This window comes from Rhinolophus ferrumequinum, chromosome 10 (assembly GCF_004115265.2).
Source record: "Rhinolophus ferrumequinum isolate MPI-CBG mRhiFer1 chromosome 10, mRhiFer1_v1.p, whole genome shotgun sequence".
Classification (NCBI taxonomy): Eukaryota; Metazoa; Chordata; class Mammalia; order Chiroptera; family Rhinolophidae; genus Rhinolophus; species Rhinolophus ferrumequinum.
This window is the reverse complement of record NC_046293.1, coordinates 61,585,671-61,598,283: the sequence shown is the minus strand read 5'-3', so window position 1 is coordinate 61,598,283 and position 12,613 is coordinate 61,585,671. Positions and strand designations below refer to the sequence as shown.

Here is a 12,613-nt window from a genome sequence, read left to right as displayed (position 1 = left end):
GGTGATGGAAGGAGAACTGACTCTGGGTGGTGAACACATAATGTGAAATATAGATGATGTATTACAGAATTGTACACCTGAAATCTATGTAACTTTACTAACAATTTTCACCCCAATAAATTTTCATTTAAAAAAAAAGTAATAAATAAATAAATAAATAAATAAATAAATAAATAAATAAATGACACATTAAACCAGATGGACTTAATTGATATTTTTAGAACATTTCACCCCCAAAACAGCAGAATATACATTCTTCTCAAGTGCACATGGAACTTTTTCCTGGATAGACCACATGTTAGTCCACAAAACAAGTCTCATCAAATTTAAGAAGACTGAAATCATATCAAGCATCTTCTCTAATCACAGTGGTGTGAAAACTAGAAATCAATTACAAGAAGAAAACTGAAAAACACACAAACACATGGAGGCTAAATAACATGAATGGGTTAACGATGAATGGGTTAACAATGAGATTAAGGAAGAAATCAAAAGATACCTTGAGACACATGAAAATGAAAACACAATGACCCAAAATCTATGGGACACAGCCAAAGCAACTCTAGGAGGGAAATTTATAGCAATACAAGAAACAACGAAAGAAACAAGAAACAAGAAAAATCTCAAACAATCTATCGTTACATCTAAAGGAACTAGAAAAAGAACAAACAGAGCCCACAATGAGTAGATGGAAGTAAATAATAAATATCAGAGTGGAAATAAACAAGTTTCAAAAACAACACAAAAGATCAATGAAACCAAGAGCTGGTTCTTCGAAAAGATAAACAAAATTGATAAACCTTTAACCAGACTCAGTAAGAAAAAAGAGAGAGGACCCAAAAAAATAAAATCAGAAATTTAAAAATGATAATAACAATATAGGGATTAAAAAGTTAGTGTAAAATGTTAGTATAGGCAAAATGCTTTTGATGTTGTAAACTGTTATTCTTTTGCCCCCAGGGCTCTATCACCAAAACTTCTAATGGAAACAATGAATAGAGTAGTGTAACTCATTACTGCTGTTGATTCTAGCAATAAGACAGTACCAAATAAAGAGTCATAAAAATATTTAAATTATAATAAGGAGAGAACTCACAGGGCAAACTTCAGGCCTATTATGTGGAGTCTCACACAGACTTGCCTTATTGAACAATTCTTCAGTATAAGTTTTCAAAAAGTATGAGTGGTTCAGAAGACAATTTCAGGTTTTTCAAGACCTCTTGACTATTCTACTTCTAAAGCAAAAACAAGTGTCTCATTTCCTAATTCCTATTAACTACCTAAGGCTCAGGGAAAAAAGTGATCACTTTAGATGTGGGACAAGATGTGCTCCGACAGATTAATAATTTGAGCCAATTTCTACTCTTGGAAATCTAAATGGTGTGTCCTGTATTTACAGGTAGTTTGATTTTGTTGGAAAATCAGTAAAGGAGAATTATGAGTCACAGAACTGCCCACATTCTTGGTTCTGCTTGAAATAACAATATAGTGAACCCATAAATATGAAATTATGAACACTGTGATGAAGACATATGCAGAAAAGGGGAGGATCAACATTTTAAGAATCTCCTAAATTATAGATGTCCACATTTGCGAATGGAAAATCAAATTTTTAAATTATGTTATAGCCAAGAAGTAACAAAAAGGAAAGTAGAATTTGTGTCAGAAAACTGGAGTTCCAGCCTTTCCCAAGTGTGGCCCAAGTCGCATCACTTAACCTTTCATTAGGTTAATGCTCCAGAGGGTTCTTGGGAGAATCATAAGATAGGGTACAATTTAATACCCTGTAAAGAGCCAACTAGCATCAAACAAGGAAAGCGTTCATTCATTCATTCATTCAACTAATACTGTATTTATTCAAGGACCAACCCCTGTGTGACTGACTGGTAATACTGACCTGAGCCCTTCGGATATAGCAATGAACAAGACATTCAAACTGCCACAAACAGGCCATGTGTTCATTCCCTTTGTAACCTCCACACAAGTTTTTAACCCTTTTTGTTTCTTAAAAAAAGAGGGTACTAACATAAAATAACAACACGATAACAAGTTGCTTTATATCTGTAAAATTTTTGTTATTGTTGGAGATAGAAAAGGTTGGGCTACATACGTTCCTTTGCCTGGCAAGAGAAGAAAAGACATTGCTCTCCCCTTTCCCCTTTGTCCCCATCCTGCATTTACCACAAACATCTAGCTTTCTCTGGGTATTTTCAAGAGTTCTAGAAACTACATTTTCCTGGCTTTTCCACCAGGTGGTTCAGCAGCAAAAAAAAAAAAAAAAAAAATCACTATTATCAATAATAGATCCTTATGGCAACACCTCTCTTTCCACCGCTCTAAAGCTAAATTTCACTACTACACTTTATGTCAGAGAGCTTACCTTATTCTTATAATCACCAGCATACTAAAATGAAAAAGGTTTATATAACCTTAGGTTGAAAATGTTCTATATTAAGAGTGTCTTGCTTTATATTTATAAATTTTACTTAACTCACAAATCTTATCAGGAATTTAATAGATTCAATCAATTCTTTTAAACAAACTAAAATACCCACTAAAATTCAGAGTTTAGAACATTCTCTCCACCTGGCAAATAAATCCTATAACTCAGCACTCTGCATGTGTTATGTTAGAAAAGGAAATACAGAGGCAATAAAACTTCAGAAGACACCTATTAAGCTCTTCAAGCAAAGAACTAGGTCTTACTATCCTGATTTTCAGCACATACCCATATTAATGTTGGAGGAATTCTAAATGTTAAATAAGTAACATTATGAGTATAATATATATTCTAGATAAATGTTACATAAATTCATGAGTATAACACAAACACTGTATGTGTATAAACCCAAAAAAAAAAAAAGGATGTTTTTACGTTTTAAAGCACTAAAGCATTCTCCTACCATTCCAACCTGGATACTTGGTCCTTTTCATGGAGCATTTCACACCTAGAGAATCCAAGAACCAACAAGTTTTCTGGAGATTACTAGCCACCTCTGGAATAGACTTCAAACCAGCACAACCGTCTCTAACAACCTCTAGTAAAGTGTCAAATGGTGAGAGCAAACGTAAGTGGAAGGAGAAAATACAAAGTAGAGAAGGGGAAAAAAGGAGGGGCCAAGAAAGAAAGAGAAAAGCAAAGTGAAAAAAGCATAGGGAAATGCACTTCTTCCATAACGGATGGGAGAAGGTGGGTATCTCTGATTTCCAAACTTCACAGCAAACTCTGACCATTAGAATGCCCTCTACTGAAAATAATAAGAGCTCACTTGCTACAGACTGAATGCTTGTGACCCCTCAAAATTCATATGGTGAATTTCTAATGTGATAGTATTTGGAGAGGAGAACTTTGGGAGGTAATTAGGTCATGAGGGTGGCCCCCATGATGGGATTAGTGTTATCATAAGAGGAAGAGAGGCAGCCCTCACTCCATGTGAGGGAACTGCAAGAAGTCAGCTTTCGACAGGCCAAGAAGTCCAGGAAGGGGTCCTCACCAGAACCCAACCATGAAGGCACCCAGATCTCCCACTGCCATTCTCCAGAACTGTGAGAGATAAATATTTAAGTCACCTAATCCATGGTATTTATTACAGCAGCCCCAGACGACTAAGGACATCACTCAAAGTGACTAGTAAACAGCGTGGTCTTAAAACTTGGAAACAATAAAGAGAGGAACGACTTCACTCAGGATCACCTGCTACTGATTAAGGGTACCTGACTTCACTCTTGCCCTTTACCAGCCCCTCCCCCTTCTTCTGGTTTGGGAGTTAGGAGATTTAAAAAACTAGAACTTCCGAATCATAAAAAGAAATTTGACCTCAGAAAGTGGTTAAAGAAACTTAAGAGGTCTGGCAAGGAAACCCTAGCACATTACTCTGTCCCGTTCCCGCCCATAACTCATCATCCGGCCATGAACGATTTTCCTTGCTTCGAGTCTCCAGCACTAAGTCTGACAGTAATGTTTGGTGCACGCCTCGGTTTTTTCTTTTTCTTTTTTTTAAGAGCAACCAATGTGTTCCATTACAGCCTCCTCTAATCTGATGTGAGCCTGGCTGGGTTGGCAGGACTTCCTGGTGTGGCTCCAGGATCAGGAGGCCGCCAGCCCAAGTGCCCCGTTTGGGGAAAGCCTCTCAGAAAAACACGGTTATGGCCGGTGAAACTGGCCCAACTTCCCTTCCCATCTTTTCCAAAGTCACGCTTCTCACGGCATGCTTCCTCCAAAAAAGGAAAAAAACCGGCCTAAGGCTCGGTTCTCGCCTGCTAGTATTTACCTAGTACCGGAACTTGTTTGCAAAACCTTAGAGGTACCTATAAACTTGACTTTACAGGAAACGCACAACTTGGACTCCCTCAACAAAGACTTTAGTGAGCGCCTACTATTGTCAGGCCCCGAGTTTCTCTCGGCGCCACACACACATACACATACGCGCGCGCGCGCACACACACACACACACACACACACACCCGGTGCCTGGACCAGGAAGGTAGGAGAGGCCGGGTCACCACCGCCACCCCTGGCTATCACACAGCCCACCAAGCCGCTAAGAGGGCCACAGGCCACTGAGGCCAAGAGACAGCCAGCGCGAGCACCCAACCGTTGACTCTGCGGGGGCATGAAGGGCGTTCCGGGGCGCAGGGGAAACGCCGGGAGTGGCCCGGGGACGCCTCCTCGCCCAGAACAGCTCCCCCGCAGTCGGCTGCCCGAGGCGGAGCCGCAGAGGCCATCTGGCGCGGAAGGCAGGAGCCAGCCCTCAGCCTCCCCGCCCTTCCTTCTCCTTCCCTCGCCCGGGACGCCCCCACTGCACTCCTGCACGCCCAGAGGCACAAGCTCAAGGCACGACCCTGGGATCCACAAAGGCAGAGAAGCCACTTCTTCCCGGCGAGCATCCTCTCCCCACCGAGACACGTGGCGTCGGGGGTCCTGCCGCGCGCACCACTCACTTGCTGGCCGGCACGGGGCTTGCCCTGGGGCGCTCTCCTAAAGAAGGAGGTCCTGGCGGTGAAGAAGAAGTCCTCAGAGTCCTCCTCCAGGCTGCTGTAGCCGCTGCTCATGCTGCTGGTCCCGTCACGCGCGGGCCGCCTCCCCGGGGCGCAGGCGGCCAGGCAGGGGGTGCCACGCCCGCCAGCCCCGCGAGGTTCCCGGCGCGCGGCCCCGAGCCGCCTGCGGGCCGTCCTGCTGCAGCTGCGACCGCCGGTCAATCCAGCGATCCCGACCCCTCCCGCCGCCTCCCCGTCGGGCTCCGGGCGCGTCTGGAGCCTCGGAGAAGCTAGCGACCCCGCCTCCCGGGCCCCGCCCCCGCCCCGCCCCCGCCCCTCCTGGTGGGGCTCCGGACACGCCCCCGCGCGGCCGCAGGTGGGGGCGGGCCACCCGCCGCTCCTGGCGCGCTGCTCTTGGGTTACAGCGCTGGTCGAACCGGGAAAGCCGGGTTCAATGACTGCGTCTGGTGGGGCTTGTGTTCACCGGGGGTGGCTTCCCCAACCTCCCGGAAACTGCCAATTCTTCTGTGATTAGTCCACCCGCCCCCTGTTCTGATAGCTCGGGTTTGGGGGAGGGCCGGAGTACAGCAGGGAACTTTCTCCGTTGTCACCACACTGCTCGCCCCTTCCCGGGATCCAGCGGGTGGCTATGGAGAACGCCTGGCCAAGGGGTCCCCAGATCCTCCGGCGTCCTGCAGCGGTATCGCCGCGTACAGAACCCCGGCAGCTCGCCCCTCCAGGAGGGTTAAAAGTTAGCGGAGACGATTGGGGAGGTAACAACTGTGTTGAGTTTATTCAAATGAAAACATCCTGTTAATTCTGTTGCGCTTCGGTCTTTCGCTATCGCCCTTCTCTCTAGCGAGGCTTCATTCCCAGATAAGGACAGCCAAGGTCATTATGATCGTAGAGGCCACTTGGTTCAAAGAGGGGGCGGGGGTGAACTAGATCTATAATTCGAGTACTTATTAAACGTGCTTTTTAAATGCCCTCTTCCACAATCTGCTTTAAACCGACAAGGCAAGGTTTCAGTGACGGGGTGAAGGGTTCAGGGAATTCTTTTTATCGCCTACCAAAAAAAATAAATAAAGAAGGCAAATTTTTCCTCCAAGCCACCTATGGGTACCAGTCATTTATACCTTGCTGTTATTCAATTTATTTAAATCACACTAATTTCCTTGCGGAGATCCTGACTGAAAGGAGGTTGTGTTTTTGTTTTTTGGACGTTTTAACTTTATTTTGAAGTTCATTTTAAAAACAAAGTTAAAGACAATATGAGAAAAAAATTGCACAGAATGCACTAATTAAATAAATATGGTGATTAAATCAAAATAAGGAAATTTGTTTTCTTCTGCAACTCCAGTAATGAGTTCTTGTCCTGAAGGTTTTTGTACTTCAAGGGGGGACGGGAGGGAGGAATCGCGGCAATTAAAGCTGCCACTTAATCATGTAGAAACCAAATGTTTCTGTTCTTCCCAATAAGTCAAACTGTGTCTTGTGTTTCAAACGGTATGCTGCTAGGAATTCAATGGGATTTGGTGGTCTTTCCTTCGCAAGCACAGCAAGTCCCTGTAATAAGATAGGCACAACTGTGATCCAGGTAGGCACGAGTTGGCAGACTGGAGATACACTTTCTGTTTTGATAACTTTTCTGCATTGATCTCATTTTCTACTATTCTCTCGACATTATCTGTGAGGCCTGAGACGGTCCTCAGAATGAGGACTTTCTACAACCTGCGTCTGTCCTGCTTGCATCTGCTCTGGCTCCACGGCAGACCCTGCTAGTCACAGTTTCTGGATACCAGTCCACTCCCCAGCCGTCCATTCCTAAGAGCTTTCGCCCCGCATCACCAACTCCCACACAAACCGCGTCCGCCGTGGAAGGGTGGTTGTTTTGAAGCTTCAGCACTGCTATGGTAAGCAGACTTCAGGAGAGGTTTCATTAGGAAGGGAAGAGGGATTAGGAAACAGAATTTTCATCCTTTATAACCTAAAGTTTCTTGCATTATCTCTAATCCTCAAAACAACTCTGGTAGATAGGTAGATAGTACTATTTGGTGCTCATTGGTAGCTGGAGGTGGCAGGCCTGGGCCCATTCTTACATAAAGTTCTTCAGATACCCTTCTAGGTCCTCTGCTTCGTCCCTGGTCACATGGTTCTTTGTGGACTAGTGGGAGGGAGAGCTGGACCGGAGATGATGGGAAGGAGGGAATTGACTCAGAAGTCATCCGATCCCCAGCAGAAAGAAGGCTTGCAAACCTGCTCTCCCTTCCTTCAGGCTTACTCACACGTCCAGTTTGTAAACTTCTCTTAATCACAAGTGATTCACAACTCCATGAGGCAGGCATGGCAATTGCAGCCCATTTTAAAGATCCTGCAAAATTAAAGCCTTCTTCCTAGTGAGGGGAAGCAAGGTTTGCCACCCCAAAATAGCTCTTTTTTAGATACTATTTTAAGCTGGTAATTTTAAAAAATGACTGGGAAAAACTTTCGACCTTCCCCCCAACTGCCTAAAAATATTCAAGGCCCCTTTGAGCAAGGTCTTCTCTGTGTCCCATTGTTAAAGATGCCCCAGTAAACACTATTTTACCAAACATTTGCTTTTCCATCTCCATGTGAAGTGCCTTCCTCCCCTTTGAAGTCCCAAACCACAATTCCCCCTTCTCCTTAGCTCAAGATGACATATAAACTGCCCAGTCTGTTCTGGGTTCCCATATTCTCATGGAACCTCCGTATGTACCTATGTAATAAATTTGGTCATACACTCCTGTTAATCTGTCTCATGTTAATTTGATTATTAGTCCAGCCAGAAGAATTTAGAAGGGTAAAGGAAAATTATTTTCCCTCCCCCACACTAGCCACAGAGCTACTGAATAATTGCCCAGTCAAATTGCTATGTGTGCCATGCACATAACCTAATGTAAGGGTATAAGACAATTTATTTACTTCATGACAGAGTTTTGTTATTTGGTTGTCATTAATTAACATAATCCTTATTAAAGACTCCAATTTAAGAGCCATGCATAGGTTAAAGAATTTAAGTAACTTGTTTTATTGTACATGTAGAATTATTTCGAACAGTTTCTGAATACTCTGAAGAAAAATATTAGAAAGAAAAATACATTAAAGTGCTTTATGATCCACCATACCACAAAAAGTATTTTTCATGGTATTATTTTTAGGTTCCAAAGGCAGAATTAATTTTCATATCTATCAGCACACCATCAGAATTGTTTATAACAAAAAGGCATAATTGAATAATGAAGAAGAAGCACTGCCGTTAAACAACAAAAAACAAAAACTGAAGAAAGGAAGAATTGGCATTCTGTTTTCTAAAAGAAGGATCATAATCATATTTCTATATTTTTATGATAGTATTCTTGATTTTAAAATATGAATTTAAAATTTGGTTCATGAAATTAGTATTTGTCTGTAAAAATTCAAAATGTCACATTCAGCAACTAAACATTTTTAACATTTAAAATTCAGGGAAGGGGGTGGAATAAATAAATGTATGCAACCAAGTTCAGCTTTGAAAGGACTTATTGTCAAATACAGAATAGAATTTAGAAGTGGCTCTATTATCATAAATGTTCCAATGACACGAGAGCCTAATGATTTAGATTTACAGCCTAGTAACTTTTTATTTAAATGGGGAAATATTTAAAACTTAATAAATATATGCAAATATTATAAACACTAATGTTTTGTAAGTTTAATTAATCATCCTGTACATCAAATCGTTTCCCTTAAATTAATGTAGAAGGAGAGGCTGTAGTAACAGATTACCCTTCTTGCTCACCAGAGAAACCACTCAGGAGAAAAATAATTGTATAAATGCGATTATATATCAAAAAGTTAAATCATTAGTCGTATTCTTTAAGTACTATATGTGTCCACAAGTAGTAGAAACTCTAATAAATGTAGAAAAAAAATTGGTACTGCTCACCCTTTGACTAAATATATTTAGAAGTAAAATTTTCCTTTTGTTAATTTGTCCTAATAAAACACAATATGACAAAGGAAAATATTTCTAGATTTGACTGCAAAAGTTTAAATATTTTTAACACACTCACACACCTACACACAATAATAAAAGATGGGGGGAAAGCTGGGGGAAACATTTGCCATATAATCGATATCCTTAAAATGTAAAAAGTTCTTACAAATCAATAACAACTTTGAACACCTGATAGAAAGGTAACCAAAGGTTATGACAATCAGTTCATAAAAGGAGAAATATAAATAACTTAGCAGTCGTTTATATATTAAAACATTCACGCAGTCAACAAAATGAGCATATACTATCTGTCAGACGCTGATCTTAGCACAAAGGATACATCAACTGGACAAAACAGGCAAAAATCCTTGTTCTAGTAGAGCATACATATTAGTGTGGGTTGGAGGGAGACAGGCAAAATGAATAAAAGAATTAATTATATAGTATGTTAGAAGGTAATAAATACTCTCACATAAATCATGGGAGAAAGATAAAAAGCTTTTATATAGATTGGTTATTGAAGCTCTCACTGAGAAGGTCACTTTTCAGCAAAGATGTGTAGAAAGTAAGGGTGCTGACCACACAGATATCCTTGGGAAAAGCATTTCAGGCAGAGAGAATAGCAAGTGCAAAGGCCCTGAGGCAGGAGTGTGCTATTACATTAAAATAAGAACAAAGAAGCCAGCGTGTCTGAAGTAGATAAGTGGAAAAGAGAGTAGTAGGAGTTATCAGAAAGGTAACAGGGACAGAGAGGTTACTGTTCTTACAATGCCTCAAAAGCAATTATAGGGGCTTTGATTTTGGTTTTTACTCTGAGATGAGAAACCACTGGAAATTTTGAGCAGAGGAATGACATGATTTGACTTACATTTTTAAAGGACCTCCTTGGTTGCTCAGTAGAGAATAGACTATTAAGGCTTATGAAAACTGTAGCAAGTGAAAACAAGGTACATTTTTCACTCATGAGATTGGCAAGTATTTTTTAAAGCACGTCATAAAACAACATGCATACTATGATTACATTTGTGTAACTATAATCATAGGTAATAGTCTTAAGATGTGCTAGGAAATAAGACAATTTATCAGGGAGATTTACTTTTTAAAAAAGGTCACATTAACAGCAACTGTTACTTTAATATCTATGTCATATGGGAAAAAAATGGCTTTGGAAGTGAGGCAGACCTGAGTTTGAATGATAACACTGTCACTTATTTTTTTTGTGACCTTTAACAATTTAATCAGCTTCTCTGTGCCTCAGGTTCATCATGAGTAAGATGGAAATAATAATGTCCCATTTTACCCTCATTATTTCAAGAATTAAGGAAGAGAGTCCATGTAAAGCCCTTAGTGTAAATTAGGACCAAGGAAATATTAGGTTTTATTGCCCAAAATATTAGACTGTGTTGCATACTCAACATCCATCACCCACTTCCTTGTTAACCAAACAAGGACATTGTTCGGGAATCCCCCCTCTCGGGGAAGGAGTCCAATCCCGGCAGTAAGGCCTGATTTTCAGTAGGTTGCAGCGGTCCCATGACCTTTGCCCGGCATTGCTTTCGGCGTGAAGAGGTGTCACAGACCTGGCTGCTGAGACAGTGAGACCTAAGGGAGAGTCTGCTGCGTGGCTTTTGGGGAAAATTTCCTCACCTTGAAGAGACTCACAAAAAAAAACTTTTCTTTTCCACTGGACCTTGTCATGCCTGAATGTGGTACCTGGGAATTCTGTAGCCATTTTATGGACAAAACTAACAGGCTAAAGATGGCAAAGCATGATAATGCAAACAAAGAACAGGCCTGGGTCCTTGAATTAACCAACTTTGGAGCAGCCCTAACTAGGACTCCTTGTCATGTGACGTATTTTCTTTATTGTTTAAGCCAGTTCAGTCAGCCCATATCATCCTAACTGATATATTCCATTCATTCATTCTTCATTCATTCATTCATTTTTCTGCTGGAAAACTCCCTCTCCTCATATTTCTGCCATGTTCTCTTCTCCTCCATCAACATCGGGTAGAATCAACAAAGACACAGAGAAAATCAGAAATAAGATTTTCAAAATAACTGAATTGTTTCCCCTGAAAATAATTTAGAAAGGGCATTCTCTCACATTTAAACAAACAGAACCTATCCCAAAGGGTTGGTCTTTAAAACGACTTTAGAAAAGAAAAAAGATGTGCTAAAATTTCTCTGAAAAATTTTGACTCAGAGATGATAAAAGTTGGTCACTTCGGAACTGTACTTAGAGGATGCTACACTGGTACAATCTGCCTTTTCTGTTTTGACAGAAACAGTGCCTGTGGCATTGACTCTGGTCACTTCGTTCATCACTCTGGTCATTTCGTTCATGATAACAACAGAAATAAACAATATCACTAGAGGCAGTGTATTTGGTGGTTAGGTAGGTGGGCTTGGAAATCAGACTGCCGGTGTTGAAATGCAGGTAAAATGGTGTGACCCATAGCAAATTGTCTCATCTAGTTAAGTCTCAGTTTCACATCTGGAAAAAATGGGGGATAATAGTGCTTACTTTGAAGGGTGCTTACAGGGATTAAATCAAATAAAATGATATGATTACATATAAGGATAATATTTCCATGTTGGAGCACATCCTCAGTCATATGCTACTTATGAGCCCGGAGGTTACCCAGGTGTATAGGATAAGGTGGAGGAGAAAAACAAATGGTCTTTCCCATCACTAGATTTCTCGATCCAACATATCTAGGACCTACTGGAATGAGCCGAAATAGTTCAGGCAGGGGATGCTACCTGGTGTGAGAATTACACGAACCCCATAGTTTCGTGTCTGTGTCCAAGTAGATTTCATCTTAAGCTTCTGCATGTCCTCATTACTCTGATGAGAACTGGCCAACAGAAAGCACATAATCTGATGAAAAAGTTCTTCGTCATTATGATACTTAATCATGTCGCCTTCTATCTCAGACCCTCAAAGCCCTTGACATTAGCATTAACTCTCATCACACAGTAATTACTTATCTCCTTTAAAAGATAAAGAAATAAAAGAGATGGGAAGGCTACACCCCAAATGTGGGAGAGTGAAGGGTAGACGAAGAATGGCATTTTATTAAAAAGATGAAAGCCAATATGGCAAAATGTTAATGTGTATTTTATCTGGGTGTTGCAGAATTTTTAAATTGTAATTTCTGTATTTTTTGTATGCCAAGAATGTTTCTTAATTTTATAAAATTAAAAGGAAACAAAAGGACACATAATAACTGCAGTTTTTTTTTTTTTTTTAACAATTCGATCTTAACACCACAATGAACTTCATAGATTATGGAATAAGAATAGGAAGCCGCAACCCTAAAACATTTGAAACCTAAGTTGTGATAGTAAAACAGACTCTCTCACTAACAATTTTTTTAAATGTTGTATTTTACAATAGCAATAACTTCTAGAATAGTTTTAATAAGATCGAGATGGATAAAAATCTAATGTGATCCTTTAGGCACTATGGGGGGTTGCAATGGTATTAAAAGAAGATTGTGAAGACAGGAGGAAAAAAACTTAGCACTTCTATGTCTAAAAATTTGTTTTTCATGGAAATCTAAACAGACAATGATCAAAAATCAGTTTTAGATTGAAAAACCAAATATAATAACAATAAAACTTGTATTTAAG

The 12,613-nt window shown here is 40.6% G+C and overlaps 1 protein-coding gene and 1 pseudogene across 1 annotated transcript in view; both read right to left on the bottom strand.

The window, feature by feature from the left end:
• The window catches only part of LOC117028916 (ras association domain-containing protein 3), a 68,108-nt gene extending 62,908 nt beyond the window's left edge, over window positions 1-5,200 (bottom strand). The window contains exon 1 of the mRNA XM_033117752.1: window positions 4,942-5,200. Within this exon, the coding sequence (XP_032973643.1) occupies window positions 4,942-5,052 (111 nt within the window). The 5' untranslated portion in view covers window positions 5,053-5,200. The remainder of the gene's footprint in view (window positions 1-4,941) is intronic.
• Window positions 5,201-6,402: 1,202 nt separating this feature from the next.
• On the bottom strand, window positions 6,403-11,897 carry LOC117028844 (protein dpy-30 homolog; annotated as a pseudogene).
• Between the last annotated feature and the right edge of the window lie 716 nt (window positions 11,898-12,613).